This window comes from Heptranchias perlo, chromosome 22 (assembly GCF_035084215.1).
Source record: "Heptranchias perlo isolate sHepPer1 chromosome 22, sHepPer1.hap1, whole genome shotgun sequence".
NCBI lineage: Eukaryota > Metazoa > Chordata > Chondrichthyes > Hexanchiformes > Hexanchidae > Heptranchias > Heptranchias perlo.
Genome location: NC_090346.1, coordinates 34,842,048 through 34,861,918, shown reverse-complemented (window position 1 = coordinate 34,861,918; position 19,871 = coordinate 34,842,048). Strand labels below are relative to the sequence as shown.

At 42.7% G+C, this 19,871-nt stretch overlaps 1 protein-coding gene across 3 annotated transcripts in view; it reads left to right on the top strand.

Annotated features, from left to right (window-relative positions):
• The window catches only part of bmerb1 (bMERB domain containing 1), a 90,349-nt gene extending 75,073 nt beyond the window's left edge, over positions 1-15,276 (top strand). For all 3 annotated transcript variants that reach the window (XM_068003245.1, XM_068003244.1, XM_068003246.1), the window contains 3 exons: positions 5,877-5,991; positions 8,957-9,039; positions 13,654-15,276. In XM_068003245.1, the coding sequence (XP_067859346.1) occupies positions 5,877-5,991; positions 8,957-9,039; positions 13,654-13,772 (317 nt within the window). In that variant the 3' untranslated portion in view covers positions 13,773-15,276. The remainder of the gene's footprint in view (positions 1-5,876; positions 5,992-8,956; positions 9,040-13,653) is intronic.
• Positions 15,277-19,871: the final 4,595 nt, after the last annotated feature.

The following is a 19,871-nucleotide window of genomic DNA, read 5'->3' as shown; positions in this document are numbered from 1 at the left end:
GACCCAGCGACGATGAAGGAACGACAATATATTTCCAAGTTGGGATGGTGTGTGACTTGGAGGGGAACGTGCAGGTGGTGTTGTTCCCATGTGCCTGCTGCCCTTGTCCTTCTAGGTGGTAGAGGTCGTGGGCTTGGGAGGTGCTGTCGAAGAAGCTTTGGTGAGTTGCTGCAGTGCATCCTGTAGATGGTACACACTGCAGCCACGGTGCGCCGGTGGTGAAGGGAGTGAACGTTTAGGGTGGTGGATGGGGTGCCAATCAAGCGGGTTGCTTTGTCCTGGATGGTGTCGAACTTCTTGAGTGTTGTTGGAGCTGCACTCATCCAGGCAAGTGGAGAGTTTTCCATCACACTCCTGGCTTGTGCCTTGTAGATGGTGGAAAGACTTTGGGGAGTCAGGAGGTGAGTCGCTTGCCACCGAATACCCAGCCTCTGACCTGCTCTTGCCTCTATTGAGCTTCAAGCATGGTTCACAAATGAGTTCATTCAGGCCCTGACAATGGCCGTTCGGACACAGAATGAAGAACATTCTGCCGCCTTAAACAGGCAGACATAAACTTTACAACTGGGCTTTGAAGGCGTCATACGTGTCCTCCAAACTGTTCACTTCTACCACCTTGCTGGAGATGTGGGCCTGGTCCAGGAGAGGGATGATGGTGAAAGGGGACATGGAAGTGGGGATGCCACTCAATGCTTACCCGTTGCCCCCTTCTCAACCAGTAACTGCAATGCTGCCTCCTCTCCAGGTGGCTGAGTCTGCCCCTGCACAGGTGCAGGTGGAGCAGTCTTTGGAGGGGCCCTCATGGGCTTCAAAATCCAGAGGGCATAGGCCAAAAGCATCTAAGCAGTCCAGCCATGGACATCAGCAACCTGCCACTACCCCTGCTGCAGCCACAGGGGATGCACCACATAGAAGCGCCAGGAAGAGAAAGGCTAAGGATTTGTGATCATGAAGGGTATGCACAAGGGTGTCTGACAGACTGTCATGTTTTTCATTTTTATTTGGTTTATGTTAAAGTCACATTAAATGTTATTCTCACCACTACTGCCACGTCTCGCCCATTCTTGACTGGCTTTTGTGATAACACCCTTTCATGTGCTTCACCATGAACGGCGACACTTGATGCCACCAAATGGGTCACTTTACAGTGAGTGCATGTGTAGTTGCAGGACTGTTTTGTGCGGGGGGGACGTGGCGCTGGTGTTGGCGCCGGTCTTTCCAGGTGGTGTGAGGACTGGACGCTTCTCACTTTCTGATCTTACGAGAACCGTTCACATATGAGTGACTCCCTGGCCTCACGAGCAGCCAGGTGAGCCGCTGCTGTGTCGATGGGTCCGTCCTTCTCCTCCTCCTGCTCCTGCTCCTCCTCAATGTGGATGGTGGATGAGAGGACGTGGCCTCCTCAACCGGTACCCCTCTCTGTTACGCCATGTTGTGCAGGACACAACACACTACTGTAATGCGACCCACTCTCACTGGTGCGTATTGAAGTGCTCCCCCAGAACGATTGAGGCACTGAAATCGTATCTTGAGCAGCCCTATCACATGTTCAATTGTAGACCTGGTGGCGATGTGGCTGTTGTTGTATCGACGCTGTTGCTCGCTGATGGGGTTCCTCAGAGATATCATGAGCCACGTGTGTAGGGGGTATCCCTTGTCCCCGAGGAGCCAGCCCTTAAGGGTGTTCGGTGCGTGGAAGAAGCCCGGGATGTTGGATTCCTTCAGAATGAACGAATTGTGGCAGCTGACCGGGAATCTGGCGCACCCATGAAGAAATCTTTTGCAGTGTTCACAAAGGAGCTGAGCTGAGCGTTGATGGAGTGATACCCCTCGTGTGGAGGTGCTCAGATTGCTATATGCGTGTAATCGATTGCACCCTGTACATGTGGGAAGCCAGCCACGGAGTGGAATCCCACTGCCCTCTCCGTCTGGCTGAGGTCGTCCATGGGGAAGTTGACGTATTGTGAGGCTCTGCGAAACAAGCCATCGGTGACCTGCCTTATGCACTTGTGTGCAGACGACTGGGAGACCTGGGTGATGTCACCGTTGGCACCCTGGAATGATGCAGAGGCAAAGAAGTTGAGGGCAGTGATGATCTTATCTGTGACGGGTAGTGAGATGCCGTCAGGCCCAGCCGGGAGCAGCTTGGCATGAAGGAGGCTGCAGATGTCTGCGATCACCTGGCGACTCACTCTCAGCCTCCGTATGCACTGCTCCTCAGAGAGGTTCAGGAAGCTGAGCCTCTGCCTGTAGATCCTCTGACGAGGGTAGTGCCTCCTGTGACGTCGCTCCCTCTGTTGTTCCCCTCTGTGCTCTTGTGCAGGTCCCTGTGGCGCAGCACTGTGTTGTAGAGCTCCAAGTGGCAGAAGTGCACGTCATGCCTGGCGAGGATGGTGATGTTCCTCGTCCTCGGATGTAGTGGTGAATCCAGCCATCGCGCCCTCCATTCTGATGGTGTCAATTTGAGGGGGTCCGAAAAGTAGGTGAATACATGTAAAGATAACAATTCTGAGTGTGAACCAAGAATTTTCAGTCTAAACACAAAGATCTCCCAGCCAAAAGTTTGTCTGAGAGATCTGAGTTCCCTGCTGCAATAACTCACCTTTTATCCCCATCTGTCAAACAGGCATTTAAATGTCCAAATGGCTGCCGGCTGAAACACGACTCCTTCACCGTGGCGTGTTTCACATAACACGGGAAACACGTTGAGGCGGTGTTGAAATCGCTTGCCTTCAATCTAAATTACATTTATTCATTTTTAACGACTTGAACTAGTTGATTTAGTGGTTTAAATATCGTCCCGCCGGATTTAATTGCCGGTGGGACTTCCTGGTTCGGGAATGGCCTGCGTGTTCTTCAGCGTGTTGGAGCAGGGATTTCTGCCTGCTCCAAAAACCCGATTTTCTTTGCCCTCCAATGCATTCGGACTTTTCTTTTAAAATTGAGCCCATTGTAACTATATTTATTGTCACTAATGCTTTGGACATCGCCAGCTACAGGCTTCCTGTTCAACTGGAATTAGCCTCTGGAACAGTCAACAATACATAAATAAATACTAGCAATCACCTAAGGGTAACTTCTAGCAAATAGTTCTACATTTTAAACAGCAAGATAATGAAAGCAGAGAAAGTATAGGCATTTAGTAATAATTAGCTTGACATAAAACTGGACTGTATTAAGTTATATTGACATTGATGTTATTGAAATGCTGAGGTGCCAAGTTACATACAGCTCTAGGCATAATTCAGTCTACATCTATCACATATATCAAAGATGCCCTGGTTTTCAGCTTGCTGTTTGTTCAGTACATTTGTATTCATTACCTGATGTAGGAAGCCTGCCATCTGATCGTGTCAGACTCTGCTGTGAAGGTGGAAGATCGAAGCGGTTTGTGTTTATATGAGGCAAAGGAGCAAAATGGTTTTACTAAACCTTTTAGTTACTGGAATAAATCAAGTGTCATATATTTCATATGTGTTACAGAGGCTCAATTTTATGAAAAGCTGTTTGCTTAATTTTTTTTTTGAGGCAGGAGGAGGGAAATGAGTCAGAAGAGTTGTTCATTATTTGCATTGCAATGGCATATTGCACGACTTGCATAATGATGATGAGTTTTGATTCAGTTACATCAATGCGTCAAGTGCTTGTAAACAAATGAACCAAGGTTTGCCAAACACATTTCCATGAGGACGAAGGCCCTTTAAGCCTTACACTTTCCTCTCACTAAAGAAAATCTCAGACATCTTACAGTCTGGTACTTGTTCTGTGGACGTACTCTAGATGTTGATGGATTTGACTCCAGTTGGTAGGTGGCATTCTATCCAGCTCATAATTCAATGACAGGTTTCATCAACCATGTGAGCTGGCTTTTTTTTTTGGAGGCGTAAGAGGTGTTTATGGTAACTCTATGTGGGCTAAACCATTCCAAGCCCTACATTACAACAGTGACTTCAAAAGTACTTAATGGTTGTAAGCACTTTGGGACACCCTCAGGTGGTGAAAGGCACTATATAAATGCAAGTTAGTTCATTCGTTCTTTCTTTTTTTTTGTTTTTCCTTGTATTGCTGTCTGGGGCTCACACCTTCACACTGAGAAAAATCAGTGACTGCTTCCTAATGTCAGGCATCAGTGTTTCTCAGCATCTGCCTGGTTAGAGACATTTGCTATGATACTGTGGAGGTGAAATTGGTCTCAGCTGGTAGCGCAAAATGGGCGCTAGCGAATCGGCCGTCCATTTCTACACTCTGTCCGATTTTCTTTTCTGTCGAAGTCAATGTGAAAGAAAATCGGGCTGGATGTAAAATTGGTTCCCGATTTGCTATCGCTCATTTTGCGTTAAAGCTGATGCTGTAATTCACTTTCTTCTGTTTAGGTGGATAACTCAATTAGTGAGTCTGCAACTCATCATATGCAGTTTTCAATGAATACAGGAACAACACATATTGCCATTAACCCTTAAATGTGACCGGGGGTAATTTTAACCCTGCCCGCTGAGCAGAGGCTGGGCAGGTGGACACTTAAGGCCCAGGTTACTCACCCGCCGCAAAGCCTCCAGGATCCCACTGTTCAGGACTTTAACCTGCTCCACTAAGCAGACAGCAAGGATATCCATCCAAAGCCGGCAGGGCTCTTCTTTAAATTTGGGGGTCGCACAACTGCAATTTTAACTGAGGCCTGAGCAGGGAAACCGTCACTGCTTTCCCACCAGGTAAAAGCCAGTCAGGACCCGTCAGGGAGAGAAAGAGGCAGAAAAAGGTACGTTATTTTTCTTTTGAGGGGCCAGGAGGAGCAGGAGTGCTCTTCCGGGCCCCACGAGGAAAGCTTAGGCTTCCCCTGCCCCTTCCCCCCTCTCTCTCACTACCTCAACGTGAGACCGCCCTGGAAGCCGATCCCGCCACCTACCTTGTGTCGGCAGGTGGCCTCCACTTCCCGCCTTTTCCGAGTGGGAAGTCGGCCGACAGGATTTAAATGAGGCCTGGGAGTTTAAATAGCCCGGGTTTCTGGAGCGGCAGCTGAGTTTCCAACTCGCACTACTCAAAGCCCACCCGGAGTTAAAATCGGGGACTTTTGCCCCGATATCAGCGGGGAGGGGAGGGGATGGGGGGGAGCCTGGAAATGGATTGACAGGCTGCCAGGCAAGAAAGCCAGCGATAGAAGGCTGCAGCCAGGGACCGTTGGGGACGTTCCCAGGAATCCGGGAAACATCGCGGTTTGGTGGTGGTGGTGGTGGTGGGGGGGGGGGAAATCGGACCGTCAATCGGGGTGAGGGAGAAGGGAAACATCGCTGGTGGGGGGGGGGGGGGGGGTGCTGGTGGTGCCCGTCCGATCGCGGCGGAAGATTTGCTTGAGGGGCCAGGGTAAAGCACTCCTGCTCCTCCTGGCCCACAAGCAGTGCTCTAAAAAGCACGTACTTGGTGGATCCGGCTGCTCCCGCCTCCCTTTTAGCTGCCGCGTTTCCTGAGCTCCGAGAAACCCTGCCAGCCCGCAGTAAATTTAAATGGCTGAAAAAATATCAGGAATGGAGCCTCGTTTATATATTATAATGACGGACCCACCTCTCCAGAGCAGGTTACTCGGACGCCCCCAAACCCGTCGTGGTTAAAATGGATGCAGGCGTGTTCGCAGCTGGTTGGAGTCAGGTTTTGCATGTTTGCCGATTTAACCCCCCCCCAACCATCCTTTAAGTCTGTGACGTACCAGTTGTGTGGGCAGTAAAATTAGCAATCGTGGCCATAGAAGAAAGTGAATTACTGGATCAGCTTTAGAGCAGTCAATTTTAGATTCATATTCATTCCCTCGCAGTAAATTGAAGTCAGTGTTAAAGTACAGTGTTAAAATGGTCTTATCTTCACTTTGCAATCAATATTCTTTACAGAAAAGGAAAAATACAAAGACGACAAGCAAAAAGAGGATGTACTGATCCACAAAATCCAAAAATTAGTGGAGGAAAGGGACTTTCTGGTGGAAGATGCAGAGGTGGAGAGATTAAGGTAAAATGTTGGATGTTGATAGAGTCCCTCGTTTATTTGTTAATTTTTTTCTATCCGTTTGCTTTCATCTCCTCCTGTGGGGGACATCGATTCTAAACTAGTAAAGGAGAAAAATGAGGTTCCATTCTACTCAACAACGTTGTTGATAACTTCACTCATTTAACAGTTCAAGAGCATTGGGTAGTGGGGTCTGTGACTACCTTCAATCTCATGCCACTGGCCACTTTTTGTTGCTAAGTTTGGATGGAGTATCAGCACCAATTGATGTGAAAAGACAAGCACTTCATTACAATACGAAGCATGTTATTCATGTGTAGACAGTTCAAGCCTTTGCTGCACACCATGCTGTATCATAGAATCATAGAAAGGTTACAGCATGGAAGGAGGCCATTCGGCCCATTGAGTCCCCGCTGGCTCTATGCATATCACAATGGGAGTTTTATGTTTTTAATTTGTATTAATCAAATGTGTACGTTTTAGTAGACATTCCCCAGACCTCCATTTATTGATTGGACACCATGAAAACCATTTTCAATAGTGTTAATTCCTGTGGCTCTCCACTCTTTACTGAATACAATGCCAGTAGCTTGGGAGAATACTGGTCATATGGGTAATTGATGAGTTGTTACTTTGAATTGTTTTGAGTCACCTTTCTTTAAAATTGAGAAAACTAGTTGAACGGCTAAACTCCATGTTGTAGATTGTAACGTTTTTGGATTGTTACCCTAGATATGATACCTGGGCTCAGCGTCACAGACCGCTCCTGTAAGTGAGCCCTCACTCCCTGCGACCTGGAATGTGCTTAAACAATGTCTAGATAAATGTAGCAATCCCAGGGGTCAAACAGAGAACCCTTGTCACTGTACTCAGGCTGACTGGATATTTCATGTGACGCCACATGGTTTCCTCATCTTCAGTCGGCACAACAATTAACGCTATCAGATAATGGCTTGGGTTATAAACCACTAGACAGATTTATTGACTTTTTATTGAAAATGTAAATATAAACAGTAGATTTATAGATATGCTTGGAATATCAAAAATAACTAGGTGCTTTTCCTACACTAACCTTCACTGTAAACTTGATTTGAAGCACGGCCCCTGACTAAACTTACATGGTAGCTCATTGCTGTGGAATCTCTGGCCTGCCTTTGCCTACTGTGTGTTCAGAATGACTGCTGACTGGGAGGAAGTCAGTTCCAAATCTGTCCTTCAAAAAATGTACCTCTCAAACTCAGCCAGAGCAGCAAATCAAACGTAGCTTAAAACAACAATAACAACTTGCATTTATACAGCATCTTTAACGTAGTGAAACATCCAAAGGAACAAAATTTGATACAAAGAATGCATATGTTTGAACTGAGTGGCTTGACACATATCTAGGACCACATTAACCTACCCCAAAACACTTGGAATGACCTGTGAAGCAATGCAGCAATGCAGCAATCACATATTAAGGCTCTTCTGAACTACATCTTTGCCCTGTCCTGATGCACATTTATCAGCCAGACTGGGTTATTGCTGTAAGTGAATCTACTTTTAACCTTGCGTGTACTGTGACTGGAAAGAAAAAAGCCAGTAAAATATTACATCATAGACAGAAACAAAGGCCTAGAAATTTGTGAACTGCGCCTGAACGAGTAGGCCCAAAGCGCACCCGATATTGGGCCCCAGGCCTCAGCGCCCCAGGCAGCTTGCCAGCGAAATGGCTTTGAATTTCAGGCTGCGAGTAGATCGTTAAAGCATAAGCGATCGGGAGTGGGTGGGGGGGGGCAACCGGGAAAAGAAGGTGATCGAGAGGGGGGCAACCGAGAGAGCGTCAATCAGGTGATTGGAATGGGGGTGGGGAATCGGGATGGGTGGTGATCAGGGCATTGGGACAGGGGGTGGGGGGGTGGGCGATCGGGACATTGGGACGGGGGTGGGGGGATGGGCGATCGGGACATTGGGATGGGGATTGAAGTGGCGATCGGGAGAGGGTCAAGGCAGAAATCGGGAGCGGGGTCGAGCAGCAGCCAGTAGCGGCCTGCGGTTTTAATGGATCGGGAAGTGCACCTCTGGCTTATAATGAGCGCGCGCTTCTTGCCTGCCATATTGGCAGCTCAGATGCTTGTTTAGTGCCCGATAGACGGGCTTGGCACCATCGAATTTCTAGGCCATAGGATCTGATAAATCAAATATTGGTGGGTAAGCAAAGCATAGACGATAAAAGCCTCTTAGATAATGAAGAAGAACGGAAGACTGAGGAAAGCAAGGAGATCCATAGTTTTGCACTCCTCCAAGAAGGAATTATGATGTGAGAGGATGCAATGATTCTCGATATGAATATAGTTAAGATATAGGAGCAGGAAGAGTATCTAGGACAGTGTATTTGGAATTTATGAAGAATAAAACGAGAAAGTTCGGGAAAAGGGATATTGATAAAACTTAAAAAAGCAAATAATATACTTTGCTATGTATTAAAGGATAGGGGGGCAAGCTACTACTACTGTGGTGCTGAAATATGCAGAGTGCTGAACTCAGTGTCCATTATTATCGCAACGTGTGTGACATTTTAGAGGGCCGCAGCCTTCCAAAAATGAGTGGAGAACTGGGAGAATGTTTACTATTTCCAAGCAATGTACGACAACTGTTAAACTGAAGTATAAAATTTAAACAAGGCTGCTTATTTCTAAATTAATCTTTTAATTAAGATCTACCAGATTATAGAAATGGTATATGTGGTACTCTTCTAAGATCAGGGTTAAAACACATGTTTGGGTTGATGTTTTGTCCTGCATTGAAACCATGCAGTACCTGACTGAGAATGCTGATACAGGGTGCAAATAATAAAACTTGTTACATTTACTCGCACTGACATTCCACATTTTAATGAGCACAGAAATTCACCATAAAGGCAAACAAAAAAGCATATTCTTATAATGTATATTTTGTGAGAGTGGTAAAAATGACTTGCTTTTTGCAGGGAAAGAGAAGAGGACAAGGAAATGAATGAATTTCTCCAATCTAAGTTAAAACCACTAAAAAATGTAACTAAAGCACCCACAGGTAAGTCATGGCAAGTACTGTACTAGTTCTGAAAATAGATTAACATTTTGATTGTGAGAACTTTAGAAAACATGGAAGGAAAAGAACTCATTTAGCCTATCAGGCTTGCTCCTGATACAGACCGTCTTGGACCCCAACTGAACCATTTCATCTCCTGAGGGAAAGTTCTACAGAAATACTCCCTGATCCTCAAAAGTAATCAAGCAAAACTCTAGAATATTCATCCATCCTCAACATTTCAACCGTGGCCTGCTGACCTCCAAATACAACATCTTTCACCTCCTGGCCCAACAGCACAAGAACCACCATCTCCTATTAGACTATCTGAGCCTGTAACCTCTAACCCTATAACTTTCAATTCCATTGACAACCATATATTTATCTGACTCATTATTGAAGGAGTTGATCAGGGAGTTTTACAGGGAATCTGTTGCATGCACCTACCAATCTGTAGGGAGAAAAGTCTGGATACTGAACCTGGAATTGAAATAATCAAAATGTTAATAAGCAGAGTTTTGGAAGAATTTAAGTTGGCAGCTTGAAAATATCAGCATTCGATCTGTTTCAGTTTTTTTAAAGGTATTAGTCCTCCAGGTTACCAGCTAAAAAACTTATTTGCAATTGCAGAAATTTGGGAATCTTACAGACTTGATTTTTGTCACTCTACAAATTAGCAGCTTCACTGAAAATACCAAAATGTGAAAGAGATATATATATAAAAAATCACTGTTGCAGTAATGGGTGTTCTTTTGGGGTTGAGTGTAAGGAGTCTTCTTGGGGTTGAATAGATGGAGTTTTACTCTGCATTTGGTCTGTGATATACTGACGATGACCATGGAGTGTTTGAGGTGGTCATCAGTTGACTGAAGTATTCCATACTGCAGTACTGACATCCCTGAACTTCATGAAAAGAAAAATTCAACAAAAAATATAAATATAATGAATGTAACTGTCACTTGTAGTACTGTTTGTGTGTGTTGGGTAGTTTAATAAGATACGTAATAGTGGCTGTAAATCCTTGGTAAACAAGTGTTGATTATCACTTGCACGCACTTATCATACTTATTGCTCCTTCACGCGCCATTGTGCATTGATGATGTGGGGCACAACATTGTCATCTATCATAATGGCTACAGGCGACAAAAGGTCAGACCCAAAATTAAATAAAATGCCCTCTGAAGCTCACTGTATTATTAAAATAATGGATACCGTGGAGTTATTTCAAGGCTGTAATCTCATTGTGGGTTTCAGTTCAAGTTTATTGTGATTAATAAATCATCTGAAACCTGAGATGAGATAACTGCCTTCTAATCACTCCCAGCTATCCATTATTCTCTATAATAGATGTAAGATACAGAGTTATTCAAAATCAAAGTCTAAATAAAGGTTTGTAGTAGTATGAGTCAAAGACATCATATAATATGGTTGAGTTGTCATGAAACTGGGATGATCAATCCATTCCCATCTTTCTTGTTTGTACAGTTACCAATTCTTGGTGCTCCTCATCCCTATTTTAATGATAGACATTGAATAATTTTTACATAATGCAATGTACACCATCCAAATGCCCTGTTACACCCCACCTGATTTTTTCCATTGACATCAATGGCTGGGGTGTAAATCTAGTGGCGGATTTGCTATCACCTGTTTTTTGCCTGGCGATAAAAGTTAAAATGACCCCAAATTGTATGTTACATGTCAAAATGTGCTGGACAGTTATATAGTCATCACTGCAATATAATGTAAGATTGACAATCATAAATAATATTTATGTTTAAAGACAATATAAGGGGAAAAGCAGCATCATCTTAAAATCAGATCCAATTCAACTGAAGTGATTTATTCCAAATAGAAACTGATCTGATAAGGTAGGACTTGCCTTATGAGAAGTAGACTGACTGAGTACCATAAGAAGTGAGTGATACAATACGAGGAGTGATTCAATTCAAAATTCAGACTTCTGTAAGTAAATTACATACTGAATTGAGTAAGTTACACCAAACACATGAGAATATTATTTAGGGGTAGTTTGTTCTTATATTTTGCTTGCAAGAAACACTAGTACAGGAAGGTGTGTAAATTATGGCAGTTGTGGCTATGTTATTTCAGAAAGGAAACAGATGCGAGATGATTTTACCCAAGAGCATACTTTACAATTATGGACCCTGGCAATTGATTTTCCTTAAGCGGTTAGTCTCATGGCACTTATTCACTGTTGGAGTGAGTTTCAGTTTATATTAATAGGAGTCTTTCGCTATTCAAATGGAAGAAAATTAACTTGAAATTATCTAAGGTAGATCACATGAAGTTCTATGTACAGACATAAAAGTTGCAAGGGACATTATGGAACTCACATTCCACAGCCTTGCTATAGTGTGGGCAATGGCGCCCAGTATCTGACATGGATTTAAGGTGATGTCAACAGTTTCCCAAAAGTGTTACAAAAACAGCAATTAAGGTAATTATTGGGTGTGTAGATCCAAGTGAATGCCACTTGCTCACTCCTCTATCTCACACGAGCCCTTCTCTCTCCAGAAATACATCTTTCCTCTTGTAAATGTCTGTTCCATAGATTTACCACTCGCTCACTGAAATAATGTTTCCGCAGATTAGTTTTGAATTTACCCCACTTCACATGAAGGCTGTGTCCTCTGGCTCTATTGTTCTGAACAAGCTGAAACAGCTTATCATGGTCTACATTATCTAGCCCCCTTTAGAATGCTAAAAACAGCTGTCATAATCACCCCTCAATCGTCTCTTTTCCAGTGTGAACATGCCTAATTTATGTAATCGCTCCTCATCCAATGCCTCCATCCCCTCAATCATTCTGGTTGCCCTCTTATGTATCTTGTCAATAGCTGCAATATCCTTTTTGTACTGTGGTGACCAGAACTGTACACAGTATTCTAATTGCAATCACACCAATGATTTATTAAGTGGCAGGATTACCTCAATATTTCAGCTCAATAATGACCGTTTAATACATCCCAACATCTGATTTGTTTTACTCACTGCCACTGAGCATTATTACGATAGCTTCAATTTATTGTCAATCAGGAGCCCCAGATGTCTTTCATTTTCCATATACATTATTTTGTTTTTATTTAAGTAATAGTCCTTTCCTAGATTATTTGTCTCCATGTGAAGCCCTTTGCATTTCTCTACATTGAATTTCATCTGTCACCTGTCTGCCCAATCCCCAAGTATATTTAAATCTTCCTGTAGCTTATCCTGTTCAGCTTTGCAGTCTACCATCTTCATTAGCTTTGTATCACGTGCAAATTTAGCCAGTGTGCTTGTGACTCCTAGCTCCAGATCATTTATGTAGATATTAAACAAAGGAGGTCCAAAAAAAGACCACTGTGGGACCCCACTGGTAACATGCTCCCAGGCTGATGACAATCCATGTACTACCACACTCTGGGTTCAGTTGGTCAACCCAATTTGTATCCATTGTAAAATATTTCCCCTGATCCCAGCTTTTTAAATTTTCAGTACCAGCCTTGCCAGAGGAAGCTTGGAAGTCCCGTTCAACCAGGCAGGAGTGCCTTTAAGCTTCGTACCTTTGCTTTGCACGAGTACACACTAGCCCATTGCATTCAGAATCACCTCCTTGAAGGAACTCCATAGTTCCTCCTCTCCCCTTGCCATATTCAAACCTGCCAGGCCCATTCTGACAAGACTTCTCAAGTGCATAAAGTTGATCCTCTTAAATTTTGGCAATTTTGTTTGGGTTCTTATAACCTCTCCAATCCTTGTAATATCAAATATCATAACATTATAATCACGAGTAATTAAAACCTCACCCACTTGTGTGTTGGAGATTTGATCATCCCTACTATGCATAATCAAATCCAAGATGTTTTCTCCCCTTGTTGGCTCTTTTACAAACTGATACATAAAACAGTCTTCCATTCTAGAAATCCCTTTCCTGTTTTACCAGTAGAGACATTATTGCCCCATTTAATTTCTGGTAAGGTAAAATCTCCAACTACTATAGCTGGTCCCTTACTCTTCACCTTCTTTATCTCATCCCACAGTTCCAGATCAAGGCTGTCACCCTGGCTTGGGGATCTATAGCATGCCTCCAATAATAGTTTATCTCTGTTACCAACTATTAATTCTACCCAAAATGATTCTGTGTCTACCTGTCTTTTTTTTAATATCCTCTCTGTTTGTGATTGTTGGCAGGAAGCTGTTAGAAGAGTTTAGGGATCAGAAGGAATTCATCTGCTGGTTAGGGGCTGCAGTTCTATTTTACTAGCTGTTATAGGCCAACAGCCACTGATGCTACAGATCTAGGCTAGCACCAGGGGTATGCTACTGTCTGAGGCTGGAGATGTGGGAAATCCTGACATAAGGAGTCCCCGGCCACGTCGCCACTCCCTCCTGCATCATTGGCCTTATTTGGGGTCGGCCGAGGCTCCAGCCCACTAGACCAGACAGAAACTCCCAACATAATTTGTGGCCCTTCTGCAGCACTCCCATCAGAGTTATTGTGAAAATATGGCAGAAGGATCATGGATTTTGGCCCTCTGATTTTTATACACAATAAATGATTGTGTACTTGAAATAAAATCCCACTGATTTATTTTCATCATTTTAATGTTGCAGAGGCTCCAATAGAGAAGTCAACGGTTACTGAACCTCCTCCAAACAAACCATCAGTTACCAAAGCTGGAATGGCATTAATAAAGGATTGCTGTGGAATTACACAGTGCAGCATTATGTAGTTTTCACCATTCAAGTCTGACTCTTGCCTATAATGAATATTTGTGAAAGAGAACCGTACCCAAGATGGATGAGGAATATCTGAATGGCAACCATGCTCAAACAGACTATGACCTACCATATTCAGAGTCATGATAAAACACTTGGTTTTGAAGTGAGTCTGCCCTTTGTGCATGGATCACAAACTCCGCATGCTGAAAAGGAAAATGCATCACATATTTCTGCTGGTAGAATGAGAAGTTTTTATACCTGGCATGTGTGATAACAAAGTAGTTTTATGAAATTGTTCCAGAGGTAATGATAGAATACAACATACCACTTTTAAAATTTCCTACCTACATTGAGGATTTTACAGGGTTTTTCATGGAACAGCTCTCCCAGGGTTGTGTAATATGACACTCCAGACTCTGCAAGGCTTTTCAGCTAGGGGCTCACAGTTACAACTCTTCGCTACTGTACAAGAGCACATCCACCTACGCAAAGGCCAGTAACAAACTTTACAAATTTAAAAAACTCAGCGACTTTAACAGAAGGTGGAGTCAAGTTCTGTCCAGTAGAAAAAATGTGCAGAGACTTAGTAGAGATTAATGTATGATTGTTATGTATCATAGTTTAAAATATGTTCTAATTCGTGTTACAGTCAAGTGTTTCCTTATTGATGAATAGGATAAAGTTACTAATGTACCATAAAAGTAAATTAAAGTTTGTCAGTAATCATGTGGAGCAGGGTTGTTGGTAGAATCTGGGAAGTTAAGTTCAGAGACCAAAAAAGATATCTTAAAAAGCTCAATGGGGTGAAATCCAACTTTGGTGGGGCCTTAAAATGGGCAGTAGTGGATCAGTGCCCATTATACACCGTGCTAAAGTCGAATTTCACCCCTCCCCTCCTCCCCCCTCCCCTCCTCCCCCCTCCCCTCCCCCTCCCTCTCCCCTCCCCTCCCCCTCCCTCTCCCCTCCCCTCTCCCCTTCCCATGTCCCTTAAAGCATATAGAAATATTTTAAAGTGTTCATATTTCTTAACTTTGTTTCTCATTCTTTATATTGTTCCATTCCTTCTCTTGCCTGTCGCACACCACCTTCTACTCCCTCAGCACAGAAGCTGTCGGAAGTTACTTTCAGGGCAGCAAAACGTCAAGTGGCTCTAGCCCAGCTATACAGACTGTCGGAAGATGGTGTAAGGTGCTGGTGGTTTAATGAAAGATGATGAATGAAGGGCTATAGCTGGTGCTGAAATTAATCCCTGAAGGAGTTTAAAGCACAGTTGCATGCATCTATAGAACTTGAAAAGGAAAGTAAACTTTGTCTCTCTCCTGACTCATAGTAGCCTCATATTTAAGATCTTACTCACTAATCTAATATTTTCTCTTATTTAATGTTGAATCTTTTAACCATTTGGCAGTTCTATTTAATTAAATGTATAATTATTGAAATGTTGCTAATTAAATAGTTGTGTGATTAGGTCTTGAACACAATAAAATGATTTGCTTGGGAATAAGCGTTTCTTTACTGTAGAGTGGGAAGTGCAGCATTCACTTCAGTTATACAGTATGTGGCAGCATACACAGCTCTGCTTAGCAGTTTGGAGAAAGAAGAACCAACTTGACACTAAAAGACTTAGAAACTGAGTGCTTTTATTGAGTAACTACTGAGCAACCAGGAATGTTCCATTATTCAGTCACACAAATTTGTACATTCACGAAACTTAGTTGAGAGTTCTGATAAATCACCAAGATTGAGATATTCTGGAACTAAAGGAAATAATTAACTGGTTTTCTGGAACAGCTGTTAATATTCTCCATCCAGCTGCAACAAAACAAAACTGCTACAATTTAGTGGTCGATGGCTGCAATGTGTTGTGCTTGCCTTCCTCCTTCTGCTTACTCCAGTTTTTCCTCGTCAGATGATGACTCTTCCTGTTGTTCTGCCTCCTCCAACTGCAATCCACTCTGTATTGCCAGGTTGAGCAACATGCAATAACATGCACGACGCATAACATGCACACTACAGTGATGCAACAGACTTTGTGTGGGTCATATCGTAGTGAGGCTCAAGTCTTAACCAGGCACTTGAACCTTTGCTTCAATAGCCCAATTGTGTGCTCAATAATATTCCTGGCATAGCGGAGGGGAGTTATTAGCCATGTGTGCAGGCTTCACAACGAGCCATCCTCTTACTTTCCTGGAAGGGTTGAAGCCCCACCCAGTTAAAATTACGTCGGGGTCCTCATAACATAGCACCCTCGTTTGCATGTATCCAATGGGTTCCTCAGCCACCTAAATGTCGTCAGTAGTTTAAAAAATAGGGGCCAGCACGATTACAGCAGAAACAGAGCAGTGAGTCGAATTGATCAATTTTAATGGCCCCTGCACCTCATTACTGCCAGGTGGGTTAAATCGATCGCATACAGTTTGACCCAGTGTCCATTTTTTATTTGTAATTTCTTTTCTATTCCTCAGATTGTCCCCTGCACTTCACTCTTGATCCAGCTGCAGTGACTCACTATCTTATTTTACTGCCTCTCTCAGAAGTGTCTTTGCTCTACACCACCTCTGCTCAGAAGGAAAAATATGCATCTTATGTTCACATTTTTGTATTATTACGAGTTATCACTCAGGTGGAAAATCTCTTTTTACAATGAAAGTCTGTTGCAGTGGAACTGACAGTGCTGCATTGCACTATAGAGAGGAGCAAAGACATCAATAATGTAAATTTGCAATGTACTGTCAGGGCAATGCAAATAAATTTTAAAAAGAAAAACACCAACAATTATATTGTGATGAGGCGAATAGATGCTCTTTATCCCCCCCACTCAATTTTTTCCCTTTTTCTGGAGGCGTTGACTTGTGCGGGATACAGCTTCTTTGGCCAAATGACCTGTTTGGATGTGAAATAAAAGCAGAATACTGCAGATGCTGGATTTCAGGTCCATAACCTTTCATCAGTTCTGGTCTTTGACCTGAAACGTTAACTCTTGTTTCTCTCTCCACAGACGCTGCCTATTTCCAGCACTTTCTACTTTGATTTTCAGATGTGAGCTTAGATTGTAGATGACAGGCTAATTTAGCTAGGGGTGCCTGGGTAGTCATCTCACTTGATTTTTTCCCCTCTGTAGCACAGAAGCCTGGGGCTATCAATAGCACCCATACTGCTGCATTGGTCAGGAGAAACAAACTCAGCACTGAGCCTGGTCTGTATCACTCAGTATGTGCATTTACATGTTGAGCCATCAGGGTGCTCGGACACTTCAGTTTCAACTTAACAGTTTTAAACTTCAATGGGCCATGTACGTGACCCAGTGTATGCGAGAGTGGCACAGCTACAAGTGCAGATACAAGTCTAAAATTAAAAGGCTATTAGAATCAGTGTTTTTAAATTTGATAAGATTTTACTGTAACTGGAAAAATTAGTACAGTATAATGTGCCCATGAGCAAGTTATGACTTCTGAGATTTAGCATCAAAACAAGGAAAGTACATCATATCGTATTAATAATGCCAGGAATTCATCAGTGAATATCTCAAAGAAACCAACATTCTAAGCACCTTCATTGATGAAGTGTGGTCATTCTCAAAACAAAAATTGAGCTTTAATAAAATTATTTGCTTCCTGTCTTAATGCCCCCCCCCCCCCCCCCCCAACTCCATTTTATGCAATATTCTGTGGCCAAAGAGCAGACAGTGAGCCTGTTGATAGGCCTTTACCCCACTATAACTGGGCAATAGATGCTTGAGTGGTCCAGATTGATTCATCTGCTATTGCCTGCTTGCCTCTCTGCAAAGTGCCTATCCTTCAGTCATTGTCTCCCTGAGAATCTGATCAAAATCAGCAACTCAGTGACTAGGGAAACACAGAAACAAACCCACAACCTACTGCATATATCAACAGAGTACCACAGATTATGTGAATACATTATTTTTATAAGCTATAAGCCATCAATATATTATTAGCACTTTGACAAACTTGGATACCAGTTAAATATTTTAACTGATAAAAAGGGCTTTTGAGATTTTAATTTCAAAATCTTGTCAATCAAATGGAATAAATTCACCACAGTTGTGTTAAATGTTGTAGTTAATTATGGGTCAATGTCATAAAATTATACATTTTAAATTCTAGAGAAAAATTATATTCAGACCATCTGAAATGACAGCTCCATTACTGCTATTCACTGATCGTGGGATTTTTTGATTGAATTTTTTATTTTATGAATACACAGCACTAAATTGATATTAAAATTGTCCATTAGGACTACACTGTTGCAATATTACAGCATTTAACGTCAGCCTCGGCTCAGTGGTAGCACACTCAGCTCTGAGTCAGGTGGTCAGGGAGGTCAGATGGCCCACTCGAGACTTGAACACATAATCTAGGCTGGCACTTCTGTGCAGTATTGAGGGAGTGCTGCACTGTCAGAGGTGCCATCATTCAGATGAGACATTAAACTGGGATCCCACTTGAAAAGAGAGCAGGGGTGTTCTCCCAGTGTCCTGGCCAAAATTTATCCCTCAACCATCACAAAAAAACCCCAGAAGATTTGGACATTTATTTCATTGCTGTTCATGGGACCTTGCTGTGTGTAATTTGGCTGCTATATTTCCTACATTACAACAGCGACTACACTTCAAAAGTACTTCATTGGCCTTAAAGCACTTTGGGATGTCCTGATTGTGAAAGGTTCTATATAAATTCAGTTCTCGGATTACATTAGGATTGTCAATCGTGACAAAACATGAGAACTGATGATCTTATCTGCTGGTTCCTCACTATGCCCACATTTCTAGTTCTCACTTGAAAATATAATTGAGAGAAACATCTCAGAGACCATACTATGTTTTTTCTGCTTCATTGCACCTACAGGAAAAACAAAATGGCCATCGTAAAGCCAGCCCCCATCCAACCACATTTCCACTAAAGATTAAACTGTGCTGAATCCAATTAAAGATTCTATTGTCATTAACTTGAAAGCTAGCTGGTAAGTTACCCAATGAAGTGAATAACTGTAAAATCTCTCTAATTTTGTTGTAGGATATAATGTAAAGTATTGGTATTTATTCATCTTTGACTGACACAAATACAAATGTCTTGAAGTTATTGTTGTAAAATACAAAATTATTGCCCAATGCTAAAAACTATTAATATCTACACTAATTCAGCAACATAGGCAAGTCAATTCAGCTTCTTTCAGCTTCTCACTAGCACAAGTCCGATAGGAACAAATAGCCTCATAATTCACTCATTGAGGATACAATTTCTATTATTTCAAAAAGGATTAAAATGATTGTTGAGATTAATCAGGTGTGAATGAAAATAAGAATGTGATTTCAGTAATGGTAATGAAAAATGGCAATCATACATCTCTAGTAATGATCCTTTAATACTTCACAAGCAGCTAACAAACCACTTACAATAAATCAAAATGCTCGTCAATCCAGTTGTAGAGTAAGCAGAAACTCAACTGGATTAGCCACATGAAGGCCATGGCTACTAGAGCAGGTCAGAGGGTGGGTATTCTGTGGTGAATGACTCACCTCCTGACTCCCCAAAGCCTCTCCACCATGGTTGCAGTGTGTACTAGCTAAAGGATGCACTGCAGCAACTTGCCAAGGCTTCTTCGACAGCACCTCCACCACCTTGTAGGGCAGGGGTTAAAACACTTTGAATAAAACCTTAAGACATTTGGACCTTTGGAAGGAAAGGGTTAACTTTGGACAATATAAATTTAAAACGGCAAGCGTTCAACAAGCTTTGGTTTCCAACTGGTGAGAATGACTGCAGTATAGAAGGTTCGAACAAAACAATCAGTTCTCACAATATAAAGATTCTCAGAACAATTCAGTTCTCACGGCAATTAACTTAGAAAAACATTGCTGAGATAACAAGAAATCCTTGGGAAAGATAACAGCACCTGGATTCACATGGATAAGAAGATCTGAGATAAACAGCAAGTCTTTGAAAAATCATATAGGACATCGGAGGAGCTGGAAGCAGCTTCAACAGTCAACAGTTGGAGAGCTGCAATCGGGGGAGATGCAGACAGAAGCTTCGCCTGGAAGAAGAGACTTCAACAAGACGACAAAGAACCTCAAGACACAAGAAGCTGAC